At 40.2% G+C, this 27,313-nt stretch overlaps 1 protein-coding gene across 4 annotated transcripts in view; it reads right to left on the bottom strand.

Annotated features, from left to right (window-relative positions):
• arhgef1b (Rho guanine nucleotide exchange factor (GEF) 1b) overlaps positions 1 to 27,313 on the bottom strand; it is a 42,194-nt gene that overhangs the window by 5,399 nt on the left and 9,482 nt on the right. Inside the window, exons 2-27 of one of the 4 annotated variants that reach the window (XM_062421952.1) lie at positions 25,590 to 25,655; positions 21,530 to 21,616; positions 21,298 to 21,417; positions 19,134 to 19,232; positions 17,740 to 17,782; positions 17,492 to 17,597; positions 15,953 to 16,093; positions 10,044 to 10,073; positions 8,919 to 9,030; positions 8,687 to 8,759; positions 8,468 to 8,497; positions 7,854 to 8,054; positions 7,158 to 7,299; positions 3,908 to 4,098; positions 3,656 to 3,802; positions 3,235 to 3,317; positions 2,726 to 2,851; positions 2,355 to 2,469; positions 1,677 to 1,777; positions 1,443 to 1,517; positions 1,236 to 1,311; positions 959 to 1,126; positions 773 to 860; positions 556 to 672; positions 230 to 309; positions 62 to 136 (exon numbers count right to left, since the gene is read on the bottom strand). In XM_062421952.1, coding sequence (XP_062277936.1) covers positions 62 to 136; positions 230 to 309; positions 556 to 672; positions 773 to 860; positions 959 to 1,126; positions 1,236 to 1,311; positions 1,443 to 1,517; positions 1,677 to 1,777; positions 2,355 to 2,469; positions 2,726 to 2,851; positions 3,235 to 3,317; positions 3,656 to 3,802; positions 3,908 to 4,098; positions 7,158 to 7,299; positions 7,854 to 8,054; positions 8,468 to 8,497; positions 8,687 to 8,759; positions 8,919 to 9,030; positions 10,044 to 10,073; positions 15,953 to 16,093; positions 17,492 to 17,597; positions 17,740 to 17,782; positions 19,134 to 19,232; positions 21,298 to 21,417; positions 21,530 to 21,616; positions 25,590 to 25,616 — 2,653 coding nt within the window. In that variant the 5' untranslated portion in view covers positions 25,617 to 25,655. Of the gene's footprint in view, positions 1 to 61; positions 137 to 229; positions 310 to 555; positions 673 to 772; positions 861 to 958; positions 1,127 to 1,235; positions 1,312 to 1,442; positions 1,518 to 1,676; positions 1,778 to 2,354; positions 2,470 to 2,725; positions 2,852 to 3,234; positions 3,318 to 3,655; positions 3,803 to 3,907; positions 4,099 to 7,157; positions 7,300 to 7,853; positions 8,055 to 8,467; positions 8,498 to 8,686; positions 8,760 to 8,918; positions 9,031 to 10,043; positions 10,074 to 10,150; positions 10,550 to 15,952; positions 16,094 to 17,491; positions 17,598 to 17,739; positions 17,783 to 19,133; positions 19,233 to 21,297; positions 21,418 to 21,529; positions 21,617 to 25,589; positions 25,656 to 27,313 lie in introns of those variants that run through there. The other 3 variants (XM_062421954.1, XM_062421953.1, XM_062421955.1) reach the window with 3 other exon arrangements.

The following is a 27,313-nucleotide window of genomic DNA, read 5'->3' as shown; positions in this document are numbered from 1 at the left end:
GAGACGGACAATACAGTTATAAAAATACACCTATATGAGTACATGGAAGAGTTCTATTCACCTTCATCCAAAGCACTATCAGCCACCTTCTCATGGATTGTCGACTTGTCACCCGGCAAGCTGTCCTTATCTCGATCTACAGACAGACATATAGCTTAACTTTGGCTTGAGCTTTCAGAAATGTGTACTCTTTATTAAGTGTTCAGTTGATAAAGCACTGCCATCTCACCACTGCTGCTGCTTTTTAAACTTCCATTCTCAGTCGGGCTCAGAGGGATAGGCGTCTTCGGGCTCAGAGGGTCCGGGATTCTGACAGAGAGAAAAATGACAAAAGAAATACATTTTGAGATGGGTGAACTTTGGCATGTGATGAATATATCTTGCTGCTTGAACACACACACACACACACACACACACACACACACACACACACACACACACACACACACACACACACACACACACACACACACACACACACACACACACACACACACACACACACACACACACACACACACACACACACACACACACACACACACACACACTTACGATGGACTGAGCGGGGCAGGAGTGACACCTACAGCACCTCCAGGAGGCAGTGCCAACTTCATAGGTGCTCCACTCTTCTTCAGATCATCCATTGCTGACTTTATCACTTCAGTCCAGCTATAAAACACAAACATACATAGATTAGATTAAATGTCATTCTATGGTTTACCTTCTGAAAAAAACATGTTCAGTCTTTATCCTCCTTTCATAAACTCACGTTTTCCTGTCGCCAACAGACTGAGCCACCAGTTCGTAGATCTGAGCACCGCTGTCCCAGGTAAATATCACATAAAAGGCCTTTCGATCTGACAGAAAAGAAAAGAAAAACAATTTGTAAGCTTGGGTGATGTTGATCTTACAAATATTTGTCTTTATAACAACTGTACTTCTGTGTGAGACTGACCTGTGGCCACCTCACGAGGGAAAGCTGAGTCCAGCCTGATAATTGGGCTCAGCATTTGCTTGCCCTCCTGCACGGCTATGTTACTCTTGCTCTGGCATTTGAGGACCATCTTGTCGTCCTGCTTCTGAAGGAGCACCAGCATGTCCGCAAGCAACACACACTGCACCTCTGAAAGAAGAGGACGGAAGGGAATGAGAGAGAGCAGAGGACAATATGTCTGTGAAATGTTTATCTCTGCTGAAAATGCAGGAAACTGTGCACACATGCATGTCTTTACCAATAGTCTTCTCCTTGGTGATTCTCCAAGTCAGAGGGCCTTCATAAAGCATTATCTTCTGAGTCAGATCAATGTTCTATAAAAGACAAAGAGAGACTAATGAAACGACTCAAACAACAATAATAAGAACACTTCTTGCGACAAAAAAAAATCAAAGATCTAAAAGTGCAACATGTGTGCAAACCCATTTTGTTGAAAGAACCTCACCTTATATTCAGTATAAAGGTCAGTGCTTGGTTTGAGCCCTGATGTGTCCAGTCTGCGCTGGTAGTCCTTCAGAGTCTGGAAACAGAGAGAGAGAGAGAGATTAGTGGGTCAGATGGAGGACAGACAGCACAGCTCTGAAGTGGAAGCAGCAGAATGAATTGATTAGAATCCAACTGGTGCTCCGTCACTACATAACATAACAGTGCATTGAGTGATGGATTGTGTGTTTCTCACCAATAGGTTCTCCATCACTTTGACCTCCTCATTGACATGGTCGAGGACCTTTCTGCAGCACTCTGCACTCTGCTGGATGCTCTCCCTCTCTGACGAGTCCTCTGTGATGAGACAGAAAACACAGAACTGAGGTAAATACAACTTTAGCGGCAGAGCCCAAACAAAAGCCATAAATCATGAATGTATACCAGAATCTGGGACAGCAGTAATCAATTGTTCAAATGTTTGGGTGTTCTGGTGTGCTTAAGTTAGTTGTGCAAATCATTTTCCACATTTATCTTGTGTTGTGAAATAGATTGGCACATATGGTTAGAAACATTAATATAAGAATCTTTGGCATCTTCAGCATATATAGTCTTAAGAGAGAACATAAACAAATAGATCATCAAACAAATACATGTCTGCAAAGTCTACATAAACACCAGACATCAAGTTATTAGTGGATGATCCTGATGTCACTTGTGAAAATTTGTTTTTTGTTAACAATTTCTACTTTTCCCCCTCTATCTTTTTAACAAAGATACATACAAAATAAATAGGTGATATTATATTTTTGAATGAAGAGCCTTAATTTGTGAAGTATTTAATTAGTTACATTTGACAAAAGTACACATTCCTACCTGATTATTTTATAGACAGACAGACAGACAGACGAGACATAAAGTAACCAATACAAACCTGTGTTCTTAGCAATATTCTCCAGCAGCAGCGGGTACTTGGTCAGTCTCTGCATCTCTATTGGAATTATGTCCTTGAGCTGCAGCCTGCGGCATTCACGCCTACTCTCCGCGTCCTGGGATTAATGCACATAGACTCAGTGTCAGAATGTGTGTACATGTACTGTATGTGATCAGTTTGGTGGCACTCGTTTACATATGTGACTTCTTGCATGTCCATCAAACCTGTGAGTGCATCCATGTGTGTCTTACTGTCAAACCTTTCTGGGGTATTTTTTTAAATTGTGTGTGTGTATGTGTGTGTGTGTGTGTGTGTGTGTGTGTGTGTGTGTGAGAGACGTGTATGTGTGTGAGCGCACACAGGCATAGTACCAGTATAAATAAGTTGAAGCGTGGATCTTTCTTCTGCCTGCTCTTGATCTGGTCCAGGGCCCATGACTGGTGACTGCAGAATCGAGCTGTCAGTTTCTGAAACCACTCCCCCTCTGTACCACCAAACTGGAATACACACATACACACACACCAGCTACAGTCAGACAATGTTTTGAGCTAGCACGAAATACAGGAGTGAACTAAATATGGGTGGAGGATGGAAAAAGTAGAGATAGCAAAAATTGAGGACCAATATAATGGTGTGGCTATTACAACATTATTATATTCTACTTTCATACACACTTTTCTTTGTGTCCAATCTTTTGACTGGTACTATAGATCAATAGCTATCAGCATTTATCCTGCCAACAAAGTCAGATTTTTGCACAACTACTGCCAAATTCTGTTGAGTTATATGGTCGGCACATATCAGTCTTCTTAAAAGCAACACAGATACACAGAGAAAAGAGAAATTGGATGAGATTAAGGGAAAGATTATGATGACTCACTCTGTTGAGTACTGTGGTGCTGATGGATTTGACTATATAGCCTTCTTCCAAACGCAGTTTTTTCAGGTTCTCATAGAAGGTACCTGACAAACAAACAGTTTAGTTTTAAAATACAGTTTATAGTACTTTAATGGTAGGCATCAGTGCTGTGTACACTTGTCCCAGCACTCACAAAAGCACTTATGCAGCCTGGGTGCTAAAACGCTGATTTATTTGATTTCTGTATTATTCTTGATTGTGCTCCCCAACTTTATCACTAGCAACAAATAAAAACATAATTTCCACCAATAAACAAAATCCTGCCTAAAACTATTCTGGTTGACTGCATATTAGTTTAGAGCACTAGTTTCCTATTCCATGTGTCGGACCCTGGGAGGATACAAACACAAGTCAGAAATAGCCTCTTTGCAGCAGCACTCACTGTGCATTTCAATGATGTCATCAAGGCTTGGGAAAATGGCGTCAGTCTCATGGGTAGATAGGAGCTCCTCTTTCTCCAATGGCCTGGAGAAGACCGTCTGAAGGACAATTAACATCCGCACATGGGCATGTTCTGTAGCAAACAACTCTAAGAAAGGAGAGAGTGAGTTGACATGGTATCAGACATAAGGGACATCTTGTTTCATTTATCATGGTCTTTATACAAAAGATTCTTTATCTCTCTTCTCCTCACCATTGATGACCTCCTGTCTCTTGGTCTCCTTCTTGCTGAGTTTGGACAGGGCTTCAGGGGAGGCCAGCTCCCTCCAGTTGGGCGGGTCCTGCTCTAACTCTGCGAAGCGCGGGTCTACCTCTTCCAGGTGTGGGGAGGGACTGGTAGGGGACGGGCCGGGACCCTCAGGGACTAAATTTGTCCCTTCAAAACTGAGGAATGAGAAGGAAGTGGGACAAGAATGAGTTTTGACTGAGGGTAACCACAACTTAAACCAGGTTCCCAACAGGAAACTATCATGTGATGTGATTAACACTGGAACAGCAGCAGCTGTTTTCACCTAATGGATATTCATTTATGTAAACCAGAACATAGATGAGCTATCCATCTTTTGTTTATTCCAAAGGCTAGTTTAAGTGGCTAGCAGTTGCAACAATATAAAAACTTAAAATGAGCTTGACCTCTGTTGGCTTATTCAGAATCCTTTATTGTTTCAAGATGTTCTCTAATTCCTAACACCGCTGACAGTGTTGTCAGGATTTATAATCGACTAACAACATGCAGCCTAATCTTTAATAACAGGCTGGCACTTAATGCTTAATGGCTAATGTTGATCCAACTCAATAACCATTCCCCTAAAGACTAAAGACTTGTGACCTCTTAGTGAAAATCAAGAGCTATTCGACTGTTACTTCCTGTCAGTTATAGCACAGGTCAACTATTAGAGGCAGATTTGTCTGAGAGTCAACAGCGAGTCAGTAAACCCGTCAGCCAGATTGATTCATTTACAGTTGCCCTTTAAAAATAATTTCCACTTGCCCACATTAATCACCCCTTTTCTTTATTAAACGGCCCCCAATGAGATCTACCTAATAGCTCTGAACAACCAAGAAGATTTTGATCAATCAATATTCTTATTATGGTACACCATTATACTTATTCAATTCCAATTTCTTTCTAATTATTTCAGGACTGCTGTGCTGTTCCTGTTTCTGTTTTTGAAACCATATTTATTTTGCAGGTGATCGTCTGTCCCTGCTGTGCACCTCTCTACCCAGAGAGGGACACTGAAGCGGGTTAAGTGGGGTTTTGTCCATCTTACGGATGGAGGTGCAGGGGGTTGAGGGAGTCAGGTGTTGAAGGCGTGGTAGAAATCGGCTGGAGGTCCACATCACTACGGGAGCGAGACTGTTTCACCCGGGCAGACCCGCGGCGCCGGGAGGAGTGCCTGTCCACGCGAGCGCTCTCGCTACGTGTCACTTTCCTACTGTAGGGAGGGAAGGTGGGAAAGGATGGGGGAGGGATGTGAAAAGACAAGGACAGAGAGTAGGGAAAGAGGAAGAGGAAAAGAAGGAAGAAGAAAGAAAAGGAGGGAACAAATGCAAGAAAAGACCAACAGATAAGAAAAAAGCAGCAGGGAGAACAAAAGGAAACGAATGAAAAGAGGAGATGCCAATTGGCAGTGAAGTCAAGGACAGTGGAAAGGGAAGTATCGCAGACATATGTAGTCAATGTGGACAGAAATTAATTTAAAATATGAATGTACAGGGATGGATAGATAAGTTAAAGTAGAACAGCGAGAGTTGAGTTGTTGAAAAAGGAGAAATTACAACATTGACAGTGAGAAAGAGAAGATGAGTGACAGGTATATATGCATGGCATATGACATGCATATTAGTTAGACAATGAAACACAGAGTATGTTCTATATACTGTAGACATGGTAGCACTTAATTTCCTGCACTTGTTACAGAGAATTTCCTTTGAACTACTGAAAGCCAATCTACAAAAGTATGTTAGGAAAGTATCCATGCATTGCTACTACTTACTGTAGGCTACTGCATGTCCCAAACATTTTCAGTGAGGTAACTTTAATGGTAATTAATATCAACAGTTCTCCAAATCCACACAACGTGCATAAACATCCACTAACAATAATCCAACTGGTCTCAACAATCAAGTTAATTCCACTTCCTTTCACAAGCAGGTAAATAATACTTAGCCATGTAGTGTGTATGTATGTGTCAGCCAAGAACCACAGGGCTTAATGTCAAGTGTTTGTGTGTGTGAGTGTTGTTTGTTGAGTTTGTATGTGTGTGTTGTATGATCAGTATAAGGCCTGAAGCATGTCCATGAATCTGTCAAGGCGCTGACACCCACCTTGTCTTCCGTCTGTAAAAACACGGGACACCACATTGTTACACACGCGCCTTCATAAAATACCTGTAAGCTACAATAACAACCATAACATACAAATGCACACTTCAACATTAATATACTAAACACATGTTTTAACCACTGTCAGAATAGCATGCCAAAGCCCCTGGCACAACATATAACCGCACACGCTGTGGAGACAAGCTGGACAAAGGACGGACCCTCGCCACAGTAGACGCAGACACCTTGACAAGCACACGTGACGAGCAGCAAAAACAAATTCAATATAAAACTAAGTTAATAGTTCACTTTTACCTGTTAACTAGTACAATGACAGCACAATATCATGATTAGCTACTCTGACTTAATTGCAGGCTAAGTTGCTAAACTTAGCATTTTTTAAGCTTTAAAAAAAGGTTTTGCCATCTTAATACTACCTGAAATTTCAAAAATAAATTCAAAAGCTTCAACATAGAGCAGCTTGTATAAAAAACAGCAATGGAACCACATCAATTCCCTCAGACTCAATGACTACCTCACTCCATTAGCAAACAAGATGCTTGCGCAAACAACACCTAAATGCAACAAAAACTGCAATGAAGCTCTATTATATACATCAGGAGCTGCACAAAAGGACACACGAAAGAACACAAATGGGACAGAATGTTATTATGAAGAGAGCACACGTGCCAGTGGGAGAAGAAAAAAGGAGAAAGGGCTTGAGGGAGAGGGAAGGCAAAGGGCTGGAAAGGACAACTGGATCCGAGTTCACCTGGTGAAAATCCTTCTTAAAACTCCAGGCTCTGTTAGCTAGCGAGCAACGGGCAGCATGACAAAAGCTAGCACACAGCAGGGACAGACTGCTGGGGGAGTTTTACCATGCTCCCTCAGCTTGAGCGCTACAGACATGTTTCACTTCCCCCTTTCCTCCTGGTCACTGGATCTACACAGTCTTTACTATTAAAACCTTCTCTACAGCCTAATTATAATTTGATTACAATCTTGGTCTCACTAATCTTGTAATTACATATACTCTCTTATTGAGTCACTTCAGTGTAGTTATAATCTCACTCCCTAGATGTTCATGTTTATCTTACCATCTCTATCCTCCTCACCTGTCTTTCTCCAGATTCTCCTCTGTGGGAGTGTCGCTGGGTGTAACAGGCTCCCCAACAGTCAGCCCACCTGCCAGCCCAACAGGGGTCGTATCACCCCGGACTGATAAGGTTGGAGGCTCTAAGCGAATGCTTGAGAGATCTAGAAGATTGGAAAAGGGGGGCGAGAAAAGTTATCAGAGGTTTTGCATTGTAATAACATGCATAACATGCTCACTAGTAACTTTTCTGACTGAGGTACTGAACAATCTCATGTTGCAGTCAGAATTAACTCAAGGCAAAGTAGATTAAAAGGTGCTCTGTGACGTTTTCTAGTAAACGAACAAAATGATGTTTACATTTAAGGTTTCTCACCAAAACACACTGTCTATCCTTCCTCTTAAAACATTTGAAAAGGTTCAAAAAATCATATATAGTTTACACTTATTTTAGCATTTTTCTTCTTTACTGCTTTTATTGACGCAATGCTACTTTTGTTAGCATATTGCCACCAACTGTCTATAAGTGGAGCATTGTGAAATGGATAGAAGGATGTGAATCGCACTGTGTCCGTATGTAAGACTTTTTAGATTTGTTTTATATCATTTCCTCAACTTACTCAACAACTGCAATTAAAAACTGCACAACAGTCTATAAAAACTGCAGTGGCACCCTCCGGACTACAAACCACACACTCTTGTCAGTGAGCAGGCTTACCATCGGTGTGTAAAGACTCTTGGTTGTTGGTCATGCTGGTGTTGTTCCCTGAGCAATCGCTGACGTCTAACCCAGGCAGGGAGGGGAGGCCTCCACCAGAACATGACTTCCTGCTGCCGAGGGAAGGGGCTGTAGGGTCGGTCAAGGAGGATCTGCTGGGAACTGGACCTTTACGCTCCTGATTGACTTTCTCCTTATCCACTAAAGAGAGGGAGGAGTGCGCCAAGTTTAAGAGAGCTCAACTTTAGACCAATCACATTCAGAAAAAAAAACATAACCCACAAGCACTCAGTGAAAAAGTAACGCAGACTTTGTGAGACAGACAAACAGACAGGATAAGTGCCGTGCAATCAGGGCCTCTGTTGTATATGAGAGGGTTAGTTTGGTACAAAGGAACATCTACAACCCTGCAGATGAGATGAGGTGAATATGTGAGGCTTTTTATTGTGATTACAGTGAAATTAAAACTTCAAACACCACCCTGAAACACAGAATCAACTGAACAACGCCCCACCCGTTTCCCTTTCCAGTTTGATTTGGGACATGCAGACATGCTAATGGGTTGATTAGTAAGGATCTGATCATTCTACAGATAAAGGGGGCGTGACTAGTACCTTCAGTTTCCGTTTTAGGTTTGACCTCAGCTGTAACAGGAAAGAAGGGCAGGACAACACATTCTCAAATCCAGACCATTCATGGACATCAAAATGTTGGATTGTAAATAAATGAAATATCATTTGGAAACTGTCAGAAATGAAATACTACAAACCAAAACGTAACAATATAACAGGACTCATGTTTGTTTGTTTATGACACAAAAAGTAGATACATACGGTTGCTTCCAATCCAGGGGATGCTGGGGAAGCCCCCCCTTTGCTTGGTCTTAGTGGATTCATCCTTCTTACTCTGGAAAACACAGAAAAAGAGTGAGAAATCTGCAAAAATACAAATGGAAGTTAGCTAGTATGTAGTGCATTTGTAGATATGTCTGCTTGCTGCTTTACTTGTTTATTTGGTTTCCCAAACAGGGGTAGCGATCCTTCTACCAAGGTGAGAGTAGCTTACCTTTACCAGTTTACTCCTGAAGAAGCCTCCTCTGGACTTCTTACTGTCAACTGTCCTAGTTTTAACCCCGAGGTGCTTCATGTAGAAGGCCACCGCCGAAAAGATGGATTGGCTGAAAGAGAAGTTAGAAAAAGATATTGTATATTATTATTATTATTTGAATAATATATGGTGTAGTTGAATGATATATTTAATATTATTATCATGAAGTATATTGTTTTTCATTAAGAATGATTGAACTATTTTGACTATTTGGCAGACTATTTAAACATCGAAATTCCTTGTAAAGCTTTCCCAAAATCTGTCTTTTTTCCACATTTCTTGGTATATTTGACAGTAAGGATAAAAAAGTGTGTTTGGTAGTCTGTGGCATCACTGATGGTAATGCCTGTACAGTATGTCAAAAACTGGATGATGCAAAAGAGGAAAAATATGAGGATGAAAATTAGTAGGATGTAGGACGTGGAAAGTGGGAGGTGGAGAGTCAAAGCTGTTCAGTGAGGGAGGAACAGTTGAAAAAAAAAGTGGGGAGGAGAGAAAAAATGACAGAAAAACACAGGAGGAGTTGAAGAGAAACAAGAGGAGTTTATAGAAAAAAGACTGAGGGAGGAGCCTCTGGGGGTCTGCACACAACAAAAGCATCACCAGTCACCAGTTTTACAGAGCATGCTGTCTGAATACGTTGACTGCAAGATAAAGAACATTAGTCGCAAAGGACCAGATCTTTTGAGAGAAATACACAAAGAAAATAAGGCGAGCATGACAGGGTTTTATAATTTATGTGCAACAGATAAAGAAGGAAACAAAGAATTTAAGAATGGATCTCAGGCACTAACAAGATAATGGCATTGAGTTCAGTGACTTTCAGCCACTTTTACTTTTTTTTTTTTTTTTTTTTAGAGAAAAATTCAAATGCGTTCTCTCAAAGACAACAATTCTACAGAAAGAGAAAGTTTTCCCAAGGGCACTTGAGTCAGTACACAAAATCTTGTGGTTTGACCACACCCAGGTTTAGAAAAAAGCATGCAGAGATCAAATCAGCTACACAGGCACAAATATCCTCTCAAAGAAAACACTCATGCAAATATTTTACACTGCATCAAAAAAAAAAAAAAAAGAACTCACCATTTTTCCTCGTCCGCGACAATGGTAAGTCTGAAAGAAAGAGGAATATGTCAGTGACTACTGAAGAGGATTAAAAGGTGTTACTCATCTTGCAGCATCAATCTCACCTCTTCCTCTTAAGTAGCATTTTTCCTCTCTCTTGCTCGACTAGTTATTAACTGTGTTTTGGGTCGATGGAATTTGTGACTACGCTTTTCCAGATCCAACTCAAAGCTGACTATTGTGTTATTTTGTCCAGAGCAGAACCTATTGAACATATTCTAACACTTGCACAAAGAAGTAAAAAAAAAAAAAAAAAATTAAAAAAATGAAAGATGCATCAAAAGCTGCACCTATGCCTTCTCTATCGATTTTAAACTCAACTTGCACTATTAAACAATCTGCAAAAATCAAACTCTTTGTCTCCTAAAGTGTGTCTAAAGTAAATCACTAAAACTTTATCTGCTCAAGTTGCTGTCTCCAGTAGCTGTCTGCAAGGGGAATCCAAAGTCAGAAAAGCTCCAGCACAGCGGAAATGTCTATTTAACCATGTTTTTGTCTGATGCAACATGCAGGCAAGACTGTGGAAATTGGATACTCTTGTTTTGCTATGAACATAAAGGGTGGGAGGGGTTTCCCTGGGATTTCCCTGAATAATCCAATCAAATAGTCTGGTTGCCTTGCTCTCATCACCACAGAGACCAATGAAAAATAGATGAGACAAAGTCACTGTGTTGTGGCCAAGTTGTGAGGAAGGGGCTGTGGGGGGGTGACCGGGTGCAAGAGTGTGGGAGAATGTGAGAGTGAGGGGAATAGAGAGATGATTGTCAGGGTGTTGGGGTTGAATGAATAGAGAGAGACTGAATGAATCATTTGTGCATTGGAGATAGAGATTCCAACTGTGTGATAGTAACAGAGTGAATCAAATGCTGAATTATCATGTCTTTAATACACTTCTTTGCAGGCTTTTTGTATCTTCTCCACTGACAGCGTGGTTATATCAACAGGACTACTGCTGCTTCTGCACAGTGCTTCTCCTTTTTATTTCTGCTGTTCACCTCTCTTCTGACAAAATGAAGTTAGACAGTCTTCTGCCCCTTCTCTGACCTCCTCTCCCTCTCTGTCTGACTCGCTTTTTGTAGAGGATAACACATTGTAGTTGGCCACGGGGTCAAGGATAGATTAACTTTCCTCTAGATCTCTTGCTTTCTTTCTTTAACTGCAACCAGAGCAGGAGCTATCCAGCATCGATAACCCTCTGGCCCTTTCTCTCCCCTTTTCCTTTCTGCTGTCTAATTCCTCCTCCACCACCACCTCTTCCTGCAGTTGGCAAAATGCCAGTGGAGAGCCTTCCTGCCAACGTGGCACTGCTGACTCCATCTTTTCCTCTCTGCCTCTTCATTTCCTTCTTGCTCTATTGTGCTCTTTTCCAATCACTGTTCCCTCTCCAGCTCTCTCGTCCAGTGAACTTGATTTTCTTCATCTCTGTCTGCTTTGCACTAGACTGCTTATGTGCACAGTTGATGTTGCTTATATCAACTGTAGAGCTTTACAAAAAGTGTAGTTCCACCTTTAGATAGAACAGATCCAAAAAAAGCTATTTTCCTGACTTCTCCAGCAGAATTATCACCCCAGTTTAAATGTAATAGAGAGAATGATTTTATCCTATTGTGCATTCATATTTAAGAGATTGTTTTTTCAAAACAGAAACATTGTGGGCGTCTCCAAATTAATTTGATATTAATAGAGGCTTATGCAATGCACATTTCAAATGCAAAAGATGATATCATGCTTTTTGTAATGTATGTGTACACTAAGCTGTTCCTTTCTGTGGGAATCTGATTTAAAAGATGCACTTTTATGACTATGACTATATAAGCTTTCTCTTTTATCTCCTATTTCTTTTTCTAAAAAAACCTGCAGACCTGCTGTAGCATTTACTCATCCTGCAAAGTGGTCAATATAAAACAAAATAAATGTCACATTAAAATAAAAATGTTCCTCATTGACGGTGTAGTCTCTTGACTCTCTCCTGCAGGCTTTCCAGAGTTTTTGTGAGAGTTGCCAGCTCTTCCATTTTAACACTTTTGACAGTAATGTACAGTACAGTTTTTCTTGATCCTGACTGACACTTCGTCTGCCTCCTTCTGCTTCCTCTCAATGCTTAGCATTATTTTTTGCCATAATGCTTTGACATTTGCCGTTTTATGGTGGAAGTTCTTTCTTTTCTTCTCATTAGCAGTTCGATCTTTTTTCTTGTTTTCATCCTCCAGGTACTGCACACACCTCATCCTTACTCTTAACTAGTGTTTAATGAGGTCTTTTAGCAGGGTTTCATCTATTGTATGCCCAGCCACTGCTTCGTGGACCAAGTTCAATGCTACAAGAGTCCTCTCTTTCAAGTTTTCTATGAGCATATTATTAATGACAGAGTACCCTCTTTCTACTACTGCTTGTCCATGAGACAATTAGGTCCCACAGTGCTCTGCCACTGACAAATCTTCCAAGACATTCATCAAACCTGTAGCTGTAAACAAAATCTTGGAGCTCTGCCGAATGGCTTGCACTAACATACAATGAAACTACTGAGCAAGAACTTTGTCATACTCAGAGGCTTCGTACCATCCCACATTGAGAAGAACCTCAAATATTGCTATTGCACTTTCAACTTCTGTTACCATGGTCAAAGTGTTAAGGGAGCTATGTGCTACACTGCCAGTTACATGAGAGGACCTCTCTCCATGATTTTCTTACATGTCACAGCAACGAAGGAGACAGATTATTTCTTTCCCAAAGCTTGTTTTGTGGCAAATCCCGTGGTCAGCTGTTTGAGTGACACATGGATGACTTTGTCTTGTGGTCCAGTTTCAACAGCTGGAAAGGTGTCTTTATTTTCTCCAGTCCTTCCCTTTTGAGAAAGCATGACAGCAAGGCCCTCGGGTTGGACTGGAGCTTCTTTGCCAAAAAAAATGAACCATTGGGACATCTGTGTGGATTGTCTCCAAAAAGGCTTCAGCTGTATAGCAACAAATGCAAAACACTGGAGTGGCCTCTTTTACTGTACAGCAGGATGCAGACGGTGGCATTTTACTTTTTGGGAGTTTCTTGTGGCCGCTGATGTACTCCTGCACTGTTGGCCACACTTCTATTGCCCTCTCAGCAACTGCTAAGTGTTCCACTCGTCAATGGACACAGAACTTTAGACGACATGTTGTTTTGGTCACTTCAGTGAAATCATCTCACCTTGTTGTTGAGTGATAGAAAAACTGCCAAATAGCTGTGAAGTTGGAGTACATCTCCCCAACTTCCATCCAGTTTCTTTCTCTCCATTTTGAAAGCTTTCATGGACAACATGCAAAACTACAACTTCCCAGACTGATAATCTTTGGTGCTTCCGGGTCCTCTTAGCTCTTGTCTCCTTGGAATAACCCCAGGGACTTTCAGTTGACCATAGGTCCATCCACTTAGACTTACAAGCTTTTTAGGATCAAGTGGTGTCAAGTTGCCTGCATTTGTGAAGCACTTTGGTGCAAAGTCTGTTCCTTTTTTAAGTGCTATATAAATAAATAGACTTGAAACTTGAAGTTTCTCTTGATTTTCTCCAAAAGCTTCTCTGCTTCAGTGTTCCCCATAAACTCAGAATGAAAATAATGTACAGCTACCTTCCCTTCACATTCACTCCAGTACTACACAACATCCATCCATTCTTTCTGTGTCACTTTATCAAGGCATTCATGAAAAGACACTACATGGCACTGTGCTTGTCTTATATCTTTGATCACCTTTTCTTTGAAATATGGACGCAAGCCAGGACGTACAAGGTAAGCCGTTTTTGTTGCACCACATAAGAACCATTTGGCAATCTCACTGTCTGGGAACATCTGACCAACAATGACTTGACATGTCAGAGCTGGAGTTGAATGAGTATTGTAACAGCATATCTCTGCTTCAATAACAAATTGGCTTAAAAACAAATGCTGGGCTGCCTTGTGCTCCAGAGCTTTTCCCCTGTTCACTTGTACTGAACTTGTAATGTCGTGCTTCCATCTTTCCTTATGTACAGTGGCTGTTTGTGGCTCCTGTTTTGTTGGACAGCTCCTTCCCTCTCTTGTGTCATCATCATTAAATGTGTTATTCTTCTCTCGCCGTTTTAATTGTCCAGTAACTTTGACATGGCCTTGGCCTCCTGCATGACTCTTGAAAACTGAGGTGCCCATATTACCAACATCAAAAGGCTTCTTACAAAGCTTTCAATATCTCCTATGCACATCTCCTCATACTTCCCACTAGCCAGTCCCTGAACTGGGTCTCTTCTTTCCACTCATTCCTGAATTTGTACTGTCTCAATCCCATAATTAGAGGATAAGTATTATAGAAACATTTCGGTATACAGGCATAACCTTTATATGTTTTAATGTCACTGCTTTTACTACTATCTCCTCTTATTGGTTTTTAATTTCTTGCCTTGTTTTAATGGTCTGTTTTAATACTGTTATATTTTATTTTTTATAGTATTATCTTTTGGAAAGCCCTTTGTGCTCCATGTTTGGCAAGTGCTATTTACATAAAAATTATCATTAGGAATTTATAACCTGAATCTCTCTTTCTTATGAATTATATTAACCATTGCTGCTTGCTGCTTGACAGAATATCATGGACACTGATATCACAAAAAGTAGCCTACAATTGTGCCTACTGACAAATCTACGCTGAACTGTATATACCTAAATCTATTAATCAGAGTTAGAGTTCAGTTTGCTAAGATTTGTAACTGCCACTGACTCTTATCAGCTCATCGCTCCATACAGACCCTTTATTAGCAATATTAAGTGGATACTTTAAAGAAGCTAATCACACCCACTGTGAAGTACCACTATTAAGGTAAAGACTTCATGTCATGTTATGGTCCATTTTAACTTAATGCAGCATTTGAAGAGACAATGTTAGCAAAGTAAAAAAGTACTATTTGCCAGTATTTAGCTTGTGTTTGACTCACATATAATTGGGCTACTATTCATTGTTTTGAGCCTGGCTTCCCATTTATTATTATGCAACTCTCTCAACAATGCCCAGCACACATTTAAAACCATTGCTCCTAGCTAGAGTTGAATCATAAACGTTAAACTTTCACAGGCAAGACAAACTAGCAAGCACATCAACTTTAGCTTCTATAACAAACATGCTAAGCAATCTAACATTATTCAACCTTTTAAAACAAATTGGAAAGAAAGCAATGTTAATCTATAAACCTAATAAAAAACTACCATAGCCAGCAGTGACTAATATTTACATTTGAAGCATAATGTAATTTAAATTATTAAGAGTTTGGGCCACTTAGAGTTGTAATGTCATCCAACCTTTATTTGCTACCATGTGAGCACTTGGGGGTGAGTTCACAGTGTTTCCACAACATAACTGAGAGCAGCCAATTCAAATTACTGTCACCCATAAACTAACATTTGAACATAACTTAAGCCTTTCAGATGGCAATGTTATCTGCTTTTGATAGCTCTGATTGATAGCCTGAGAGTTCATTCTGAGCTAAAGTAAAATAGACTGTTGAAATAATTCCAGGAAAACGCAAGATTTTCCAGGACATTTCTACTTTATGTCTGATTTTCCATGTGTTTTCCATGACTGAAAAATTGGTCAACAGTTTTCCAGGATGTGTGGGAATCCTGACCTTCCAAAAAATGAAAAGATTAAAAAAAGCAGTTGCTCATCTTCTGTACTGAGACTTCAAGGGAAGGGTTTCATACCCATTCAAGCTTTGGAAGCGCATCAACTACCAGTCACATAACAAAGCCATTTTGACTCCATAAACCCTGGGCACCCAGAATAACTTCTACTTTACTGTTCTGTTGTATTTAGACAATAATATGACCATGTCAACACTGACCACTGTCGAGTGTTGAGAGAGTAATACTCACTGTGTCTCAGACATCTTTTCCAGCATGACCTCAGCTACAGACTTCTCCTTCATCTCCGTAGGGATGCGGTCGGTGGAATGGTGGTTCTCCACATCCATCAGCTCAGACTCACAAGGGGTCATGCCCATCATTCTCTTCTGCCTATGCAAGACAAAGCAGGAGGAGACGGATACTGAAAATAAAGCACTGATACAATATGTTGATGAGCAGACACATACTATAATGTAGATGAAGAAAGCTGTTCAGTGCATGACCATTCCTACAGCTTGGCTATTCATTGAAGTCACTGCTCCCTTGAGAGACAGCTGCTGAACAGTGACCTTTTTTATTTTAGGAAACAAGAAAATTCTCATTGCACTCCATGTTGTTTATGTTTGCTTATTCATCGGCTTCTTCTTTGATTCAGCCAACACTGCTGATGAGTGTACTGCTTTTGGGGAGCTCATACTCAAATTACAAATTTACAGACTTCAGATTTTATCAGATGTTATAAACTGTCACAACCTGAATCTTTTTTTTTGTTCACAGTGACATGGTTAATTTCAGTGTGAGGTGCTGCACGTTCCAACAGCAATTTTGATGACAATTTTAAATTCTGACACAAATATTTCCAGTAAGCAAAACTATTGCAATGCATAATACATGGCAACGTTCACCCATTCACACACTGATAGCAGAGGGTGCCATGCAAGGCGCACACACACACACACACACACACACACACACACACACACACACACACACACACACACACACACACACACACACACACACACACACACACACACACACACACACACACACACACACACACACACACACACACACACTACATTGATGCCATCCTTGACCTGTTATTTGCCAAGACCCTCGCAGTTCAGAGCTTATGCCAGCTGCAATGAATGAATGAAGGTGAAGGGAAGAGGGGTCTGGTTACTGTTGAAACTCAGACTGTCTCTATCTGTTGTCTGAACTGTGCCACACAGATATCAGGAGCAATTTGGGGTTCAGTATCTTGCCCAAGGACACTTCAACATGCGGACTGGAGAAGCCAGGAATTGAACCGCCAATCTTCCAATTAGTGAACAGAGCAGCTGCGGCTCAGAAAGTATAGCAGGTCACAGATAAGACCTTATTTTTGGGTCATGACGAGAAGCATAAAAACACAACACATAATCTCTTTAGACTTGCATACAGGAAAGAGAGCTTACTAAGTGACATTACAATATACTCACACTATAATGAAAGCTAAAAGCATACTGTCCCTCAGTCGAAGATTAGTCCCAAATCAGAGTACTGTGATCATGACCAGAGACTCTTAAAGTGCATTTAAAATGTTCTCTTGGTGTGTGCTGAATATATCTCTGTTAAAATAAACTTACCATAAAAAATTATGGACTGCTCATGTCTTTATAAGGGTGTAAACTTACAAAATCAGCAGGGGATCAAACAATTATTTCCTCCACTGTGTATATGTATATATATATATATATATATATCATATTTTGCTGAATAGCATTGAGAATGTGGGATTCTCACCTAAAGTCGTCAAGCTGGTTCGCCACTTCAGCAGCCAGCGTTCCCTGGAGATCCTGAACATAGCGCCTTAGGATGTCCTCGTTGCCCAAATCTAGTCGAATCCGGTCTGAGAGAAGTGGGGACAGGAGAAGTGATTGAGTGAGAAATTGGGATACAGGAAGGAAGACAGCAAGGAGGGTTAAGGTGTGCATGTATATGGCAAAGAATCTGTAATGACTTATTAAATACAGAATGGGAAAATAACTTACCTAAATCATAAGGAAAAGTAGGTGATGTTTGCACTTTGAGAATCTATATGGTAGAGCAAAAGACAACAGATACAGAGACATAGATTAGAATATTACATATACAGCATATATACGTTGTAAAACATTTATAAGTGAGTAAAACGTTTTAAAGAAAAACCCAATGTCAATATGTCTTTGTTTTGATCTTGAAAAACAGACAGTTTGGCATCAACTAATAGGGATCCAAATAACATGATGCAGTAACTACATATCACCACAAGGGGTCATTTTAACACTACAAATCAAAAACCTACAGGGAGAAAACATATTCCAAATGGGGGATCGACATGTCTGTCACTGACATGAAAATAAACACATGGGCCAACTGTAAGTCAGCTGGTTTACAAAAAAGAGTGGGGTTAAAGAAAAAAGAGCCGAGGATGATTCCTTTTAAAGGGCATTCCCACGGTCCTTACAGGAAGTTGTGGGGTCAGACAGACAGACAAACAGAAAGGGAGACAAAGTAGCAGCACGAGCCAGCTGAACTGACAGACATGTCGAAAATAATGAGCTTTGAGGAGGAAATGTAACAGAAAAGTGACAGAGGACAGGTGTGCCAGGAAGAATGAGGAAAAAACAGAAGATAGGCAGACAATGAAAGGGGCTACCCAGACAGAGCAAAGTGTCAACAACACAGCCATGTTAATAAAAAAAGTACTTCTCTCTCCTGTGTCATACTTATAAAGTACAACTGAGCAATATGTCAAATTCCTATCGATACAAAACAGTGAGAAAACAAAATAAAATCTCTACTGCAAAGGTTGCTATATTTTTCTAAAATATAATACACACCATCGACAGAGCAAATATTAGTGACAAGCTGACAGTTCTCTGAAGCTAAAAATCTCAGAAAAAAGCCAAAAAAAACAACAACAAAGAGGAAATTATATAAAGGGAAATTTTTATCAAAAAGTCAATCATTACAGGACTATTTGAACTATTCAAACATCTGTTAAGGTATCAATGAGTCCAAATGGTAAAATTGAGGCCTTAACAAATCTGAAAAATTGTCCCTGACCCGCAAGGGAGGTTTGACCATCTTCCCCAAAAACCTAAGATGGATGCTAAAACAAAACAGATCTGAGACCTGAGAACAAGTCCCAACGCACTCTACTATCTAATGACGTCATCAGACTGCCACCTTCGAGACAAACCGGTTAGCGGTCCATGGTTTGCTTTTTTAGAACAACGCCAAAAAACCAAATACATTGACAACAATCTTAAACATATGAAGGTAGGTAGCATGGAAATGAAATACTGCATGTGTCTCATAAACATATTGTTCATAAATTCAGGCCACATAACTTGCATACAGATATTAACTCAAAGTATGAGCAGTATGGTGTTTTACTTACAGCACCCTTATCACAGAAGGTGTTGCAGAACTCCACAAACTGCTTCTTGGTCTCTTTGGCATTGAGGGTCTTGAAGAGGTCAGCATGAAGGTAACACAGCTGAGAGAGGAGGGAAAAAAATGTCCAGGATGCTGAATTAAAGCACTGCAAGGTTTCTGTGTTTCTAAAGTGCACAATTAACTGAATAGTAGACATCACAACTGCAGGTCACAAACACTCATAAAACACTGTCCATTGTAAAAAGACTGTAAAAAAGGTAGGACTGTTAATGAAAATGTCTCATAAAAATGTCATTGTCATTTCATTGTCAATGTCATGCACATACCTAAGTCTGAAGAATTCATTTAACACTGCGATAATTGTCTTCTATGTGGTATAGTGGGAACACATCAAATAGAGATTATCAGGCTGAGCAAGCAGCCATCGATTCACTGATACTGATTTTTTTAAACCCTGAAAATAAACATGCTTTTCTGTAAACACTCTATGCTACTGATGCTGACGAGACTTTTATTATCTACATGAACCACCACTAGGGGAAGGGGTGAGGGAGTGAGGGAGTGAGGGAGTGAGGGAGGGAGGGAGAGTGTCATGGCTATGAGATGTGTAACAGTACCTGGGTGGGTCACTGTGTCTGCATGCAGAACAAAGGGGAAAGCACAGGCATGCTTTATATCAACACTGACACACATGTAGTCACACAGAGACGGGGGCAAGTCTCAAAATGTACAGTCATGTCTCAAAAGTCCATACTTCAGCAAAAACTTGCAGAACATATGTGATGTTTCATGATTTTCTCACAAGCTAGACCTGTGTTATAAATTCTGTAATACTGACTATGATTATGGCTTCCATAAATAATTACAGTTGATCATGTGTAATACTGACTCTTTTTGTTCGAAATGGCTTATTAGCGTCAAATCCATTCCTTTCTATTCATTATCTGACTGATCACAGGTATTTGTTTTGAGCACACTGTGATTATCTCTGTGTCCCAAACTTGGTTGTAGCTGCAGGCAAAAGCCTTGTCAACTCGCAGAAAAACCTGCAGTGTAATGTAACTCTTTCTGTACTTTTAGCTTCAAAATAAGTAGTTTAGATAATGTGGTTCAACTCGGACATCTTTAGAACCTGTCTGACCACTTGTGTCGCTCACCCAAAGAAACTCTGGGAGTTTTGAGCGTGGGAGTTGATAAAGACCAAAATTATGAAAATAACGAAGTAAAAATAAATGGGATTTTTCTTTAAAAAGTTCTAGTGTGATAAAATCTTGCTCCGTACTCAAAGTTGTATAAATAATCATGATCAAAATGCTTACCACCTCAAACTTGACTCGAGCAAATTATTTTAATCATTATTGTAGCCACATCTTTGCAGGTTTTTGAATTTTTTCTAACCACAACTATTGTACAATATCAAATACAGAAAAAAACGCACAAAAAAAAAACTTTCAAAATCTGTGACCTGTTTCAAATATTAAACATCACCAATCACATTCACTATCAGTATGGGCACCTCTACTGGCCATTACTGACATTGCTAAATATATCAGGAATCTTTCAGCCCAAACACATGCATTGTATGGCTGCAAACAATAACTGTAATCACTTTATCTACTGATTTCTTTAATGAATTCAAGGTTGAGTATATAAAAAGTCACAAAAACAACAAAATACTGTTAGTCTTTGACTTACCAGCTGACAAAAAAACAAACAAAATAAATAAATAAAGAATAACAATAATAATAATAATAAAATGGTATGTAGTCAAGGAAAGCAAACAAATAACGATTTGAAAAGTTTGGTATCTTTGCTTGATAAATGATGTGATGATAAACTGTCTCTCAAAATGACCAAGGATTAATTATCCATCAACCATTAAAACCATTTATTGATTCAGTAGTAACACACTCACGCTCACCTACTTTAACCAACACACTATACAACACCGTATCTACACAAGCTGCATAGTGAAAGCAGCTCTGAAGGCAAAAAGACTGAAAAAAAAAAAAAAAGAAGACACTTCAGCTTGCACTACAGTGTGTTAAACACACGTTCGCCATTACAGTGCCGGTGTGGAAAGCTGTATTGATTAAAATAGAAGTGTTCCATCTAAAGTGTGGCTGAAAAACACATTGTAGACATAATGTTTGATTAGTTCTCACCAGTGGCGCAGGGTCAAACTGTAGAATGACATGTTGCATGAAGACCAGCAGGTGGGCCGGGTGTTCCCTCAAATGATCTATGTTGTTGAAGTGTGAGTTCAGGTCTTCCCCTGCCTTCCCCTGAGTGAGAGACAGAGAGCAAATAGACAAGTGGAATATGACAAAAATGAATTGAAGATGGTGATGATAGAATGATATTCAGCTGCCTTGTGCTACTCGTTTATTCACTCACTTCCTTCAAGTCATTCTCGAAGTCCTCATCCTCAGCCCCGATGATGCTCATGGCTGGGTTAGAGCACAGAGCCCCAGAAAAACCCCACTACAGGGAAAGAGAGAGAAAACAAGATGATTAGGGAAACATTATGTGCTACATTATGTGAACCGGTAGGCTATTTCTTTAACGTCCTGAACTCCCGCTGAGCAGAGCTAGACATTACGCCAGATTAGGGTTTGGACAACTTTCCCAGTGAAAAATAACATCAAGAGGAAAGAGGGAAACCATCCCACCATCCAATCCCGCCTCCTGGAGAGAGAAACATGCCTAATGTGTTATAAAGCTTATGGTTCTTGAATAAAAAATAAAAAAAAGAGTTCCAGTGTAGTAGGATCCCATTCACATGAGCCAAGTGAGGCAAAGGAACAAAAAAGCATCAGCTCAAGTGAAAGTGAGAAAGTTTTTTACTTGAAATAAACAAATGAAAGGGGCAACCTCCCTCAAAGCATCCATTATTTATTTCCTAACACTTATTCCCAACAAAAATCTCTTGAATTAACTTCTGAGGTTACATGAAAAGGGTCACTGATAATGAAAAGCAATTTTTAAAAAAGCTTTTAATTAAGTAATTGTGAGTATCTCATTAAAATGGGGGTGTTCTGTGAAATGTTGGCGTCCTCTCCCCCCCAGGCCACTTTGAAACATTCAGGTTAAGGGCTGAACTCTAGGGGAAATGATTTCAGAGTGTAACATGCATTGCAAAATAGCATTTGTTCGATTTGAGCTTTCTCTAAAGTTTGGCCAAATTCTGCCTCTGGAAATGTTTTTCAGCCCAGTGTTGGGTTCAATAATCCACCCAGCAGAAGGAAGGCTCTCCTCCAGAAGCTATGATGTAAAACCTGCAGGTCTAAATATGTGATTCACTGGTGGTAAATTAAAGGTTTATGCCAATCTTTGCCTTTGAAATCAATGAATTGGAACAAGAAGAAAATGCATTGGAACCAGTGACCAATTCCCCCCGACCCCTCACACCACACGGCACTTCCCCTGCACGCATACCCGCCCAAAACACACAAACAACACATAGCCCTTGTATTCGGTCCTCTGAAGGCCGCAGACCCAGAGCCGCCACCAGGGAACACACAAATACACACAAAGAGACACACATCAAACGCACATCAAAAAAGCTGCACTGTACAACAGTTACCATTGTCCACTGCTAAGCGAGTACAGAGGGCAGAGAGCAAGTGAAAGTAATTACAGGAAAAAGTGCGTCCAGTGGTCCCTGTAGGAAGGAAAGAGCCTCAAGCAACAATAAAGAGTTTTTAAATAGTGTGTTAAAGATTCACTTCAGCATGGTGAATTATGTTCCATAACTTACTATGTTTCATATCAATTTTCACTTATGGTTTTGAAAACAATCACCTATAGTAGTCATAGTAGGGTAGGTGATATGATGACATGAACCTTTGTGTTAACTGAGATTCTGAGCAGTGGTGTCTTACCGTATCCCAGAGTCGAGGCCCAGAGACTCTCAGATGCTCTGCTTCCCTTTTAAAAATCACATACTTTATCGAGGTTTTTAGTCCATTTAGTTCTCTCATTTTGTCCAGTTATTTCTAACCATCCTTTTTTTCCCTGATTTATTCTGTATTGTTGCAGTCGTTTGTTTTTACTTTTATCCTGTAAAGCAGTTTGTGAAATTTGCTTAGAAAAGAGGTCTTTCAATAAATGTTGTATTATACTCACACGGTATGTTTTTGTCTATAAAAAGCCTCTGATTTAAGTTTTGATCATAACATGACATTATTGTGACATAAAAGCACACTGCGACAGAAGAGATCATCAATATCACCAGCACAATTCAGTATCTCTAAAACAACACAACGTTATTTAGAGGACTTCCCCCTGACAAATCATGACAATTAATATTTAATTAACAATAAAATCAATTTATTGTGATTGGATATGAAGAATTAGTGAAAGATTAGAAATGTTAGCAGTTGTGTTAAGCATTGACTGTTGTTGAGTCAACAAAATAATGTTTTTGTACATGTTCACACATGTAGACAGCATGTCAAATAATATAAGTGCATGTGTGGTTATACTGGCCAGCAAATTATTAAGTGAGAAGTGAAAGATCGCTTTGTGGTTAGGGCTTATGAGGAAATGTGTGTACAGCGGTAAGCAGCAGAACTGACAAATGCTGTGAGGTCAAGGTGAGTCCTTGTACAAACAGTGAGAGACAAACAACACTGTTAGAATGGTGAGAGAAAACGAGACAGAAAGAGAGAAACTGATAGATAAATGGAGACAGAGGGAGAATGTGTTCATTCATGGTCATATCCAGTGGGCTGCGGGTTGAGAATGGCCAGCGGAGGAGCGACATGCGTAGGAGGGGTTAGCCAAACAGAGACGCACAGGCCTGTCAGGACCATGAATGCACATCTGCATCTGTATGGACATGTACACACACGCACGCACGCACTCACAGGGACACACCTCTTTTTTTAAACAAGCAATAACTGCTGAGCACCGTACTGAAGTGAAACCAAGCCAAAGCCACTTTACCGAGACAAGGACAAAGTTATGTCACCACGACAAAAACAGCAACAGACTAATGCCACAGAAGTAGATCTCGCCATTTCTTGGTGGAAACACAAAAAGCTTTCACTTTTACAATGAACAGGGCAATGTTCTTGCACAACATAATATGAATAAGGTGCGTGGGACCAAAAATGGTAATTGTCTTTTTGCTGTTCTGACATCTGAGCCAAAACAAATTCCTTGTACTTGATGAATTAAGTCAGATTTTTATTCTTAGATGCAGTTGTCAACGAGCACACCTAATTGGTTTATCCCATTTTCTTTATAAACGTATGTCAAGTCATTTTTCACAAATTAGCTTAAATGTGGTTCCTTCTCAGCAAACTGTTGCAGCTCATTTAAGATGCAAAAAGTGAAGATGCTCGTAAATCCTGGAGGAGATTGTGACTATGCTGCAATAGTGATCATTACAGCATTTTAACTTCCTCATTACAGGAGATGCTGAGGCCAATTCTTTTGTTTTTGTTATGTCTCGGTTGACATCAGAGTAACTGTGATACATGCTCATACTCTGGATGATAAATTGAAATTGTCAGGGGGAAGTTAATTGTAGTTACTCAGAGGGAAGTAGGGAAGGTCAACTCCTTCCTGAAATGAAAGAGCGCAGGATTACAGAGGGGCAGGAATGGGAGCTTCCTCTGCCCAGAAAGAGCCAAGTGGTGCATTCCAGCATATGGCACAGTTCAGACAACAGATGGAGACAGTCTGAGTTTCAACAGTAACCAGACCCCTCTTCCCTTCACCTTCATTCATTCATTGCAGCTGGCATGAGCTCTGAACTGTGAGGGTCTTGGCAAATAACAGGTCAAGCATGATATGGACGTGGTCGAGGGAGGGGGGAGAAAAGGTCACGCTGTTAGAACGGAGCAGCGTGTCCCAGACGCGCAGAGATCAGCTCTGGTGCTCCTGAGATTCGGCAGCTACACCGTGCCCTCCCCTCCCCTCCCTCCCATCACATTCCAGTACTAACTAAGTGTCAGGTGGCATCAATCTAATGATAGCCATCAAGCGTACATGCTTTTGTGTGTGTGTGTGTGTGTGTGTGTGTGTGTGTGTGTGTGTGTGTGTGTGTGGTTTAAGACTCAGCACATATGTGGGAGGGGGCCATTCCTATGTGATTGTGGGGAGCTGCTGGTGTATATGTGTGTGTGTGTGTGTGCTGTATGACAACTGGTCTTTACAACAGCATTCCTCTGTGTCCCGGACCAGGACAAGTTCTAATACTGTACATAAGCAAAAGAAAGAACAGCACCTGTTTCTTGGACATTTAGACAGTAGCTGTGCAGTTTTAGCAATTCATATTTCCACCAAGTCAGTAAAGAGGATACACTGAGCCAAACAATAGCAGAGTCACTGTTACATCAGCGTTTATGCAAACCCCACATCCATTGTGAAACCGTTTAAAATAATTAACCCTTTTAATGAAACCCCTCAGACCGAAGAGAGAAGAGCAGTCAAACTGTGACCTCACCCCGAAGTGGGCATCTTCGGCGTCCATACCGCAACAGGAGGAGGCTTGCACCTGTCAATCAAGGTCCTGCAATAACATGACAGTGGCTGTGAGAGGGGGGTGTGATACGTTTAGTTTAGTGGAGCTGGATCAGGACAGGATCAGGTCCAACGATGCAGTGCTTACTCATGCAGGTTCTCCTAAATGATCGACAGATGGTACCACAGTGAGTGAGTGTCACAAATAGGGAAACACTGATCCAACTTTGTCTCTACTGATAACAATTCTGATTCCTCAACTCAGAGAATCTGGTGATGCCAAGTACAGATTCGATGCCGATGATGTCTTAATTTAACATCTGTGTGCTGCACAGCATGAAACTCATTGGGATAATTTGATGGCAGAGCATCGACACTGAGTCATAACCAAGTTGAAACACAGAATTTTTGAACAACTATTGAAAAAGATCAGATTGGTGTAATGTGTGTATGTGTGTGAAGTGTAATGAGTAAAAAGAGTAAAGGCATGTTGATACCATTTATTTACAGAACTAACCAGGTTTCGGCTGCAACTACTTCATTATTGATGAATCTGCTGATATTATTTTCTCAATTAATTGAATGATCATTTTTTGTCTAAACTATCCATTATATTTCCATTTCGATTTTAATTTCTTAGAGCCGAAGCATGTGAGGCATTTCTTTTTTTTTTCTGGCTTTGTCAGATCAGCAGTCCAAAACCCAACTATATTCAGTTTTCTATCACGTACGAAACATAAACGTTTGAGATAATAAAATTACAATAATGATTGTTTGATTACCAAAATAGTTGCTGATTAATTTTCTGTCAATTGACTAATGGTTGCACATCTAAACCAGGCTACAAAATTAATCACTAACTTATCCTGCAAACAAACTATTTGTTCTATTTTATCTCACACCGTGGGTGTGGTCAGATGTGAAACGGAAGTGAAATACAGCTTTTAGTCTGCGGTCAGTTACTTTTTATAAGCAACTAGCTGTAGAATTTAATGGATTTTGACGCCCCCAAATATCAGGCCATGTCAGCAAAGACACAGCAGACAGCAATTCACACCAATAAATTCAAAAAAGAAAAATGTATGCCATCAGTCTAGACTAAAAGAAGCTATAATCACTGAACTCCTCTGCGCATGGTGGCTTTGTATGACATGTCAACAAACTCAGAGATCCTTCTTGGTCAGCTGTAATCTGATTAGACACGTTTTAAAAATGTACGCTGCAAAGAGCATGAAGTTGAAAAAACAGTGTGTGCAGAGATGTGGTGTAAAATCTGTAAAACAGTGTGCCACATAAAACTCTGACATGGATCTCTCTGTAGGAAAACAAAGCAGATCAATTATACTGCTGTTCACTTGTGGGAGGTCAAATAACAATAAGAACTCAACCCAGGTGAAAAGAGGAAAAATGTGGGTGAAGGAACACGCAGTATACAAATTCCTGTACTGAAAAAGTTAAATTAGCACTTGACTTATTCACAATTACTTGGAGCACCTGGTCACACAATCCATTGTATAAGCATAGGTCACTGTTCTCTTCTTACAGCTGGTCACAATAGGCTGTGTCCTGTCCTCTATATGCTATGAGGGCACGGTCCAAAAATAGCCCAGCAGCTAATGGCTATAGCTTACTGTGTTTGTACTGCTGTTTATCTGGCTCTCTCATCAGTGCACAGTCTCATTAGCAGTGACTGGGGGATTCCTACCA

The sequence above is a fragment of the Scomber scombrus genome, chromosome 7 (genome assembly GCF_963691925.1).
Source record: "Scomber scombrus chromosome 7, fScoSco1.1, whole genome shotgun sequence".
NCBI classification, from domain to species: Eukaryota; Metazoa; Chordata; class Actinopteri; order Scombriformes; family Scombridae; genus Scomber; species Scomber scombrus.
The sequence above is the reverse complement of the archived record's forward strand: the minus strand, read 5'-3'. Positions and strand labels throughout refer to the sequence as shown.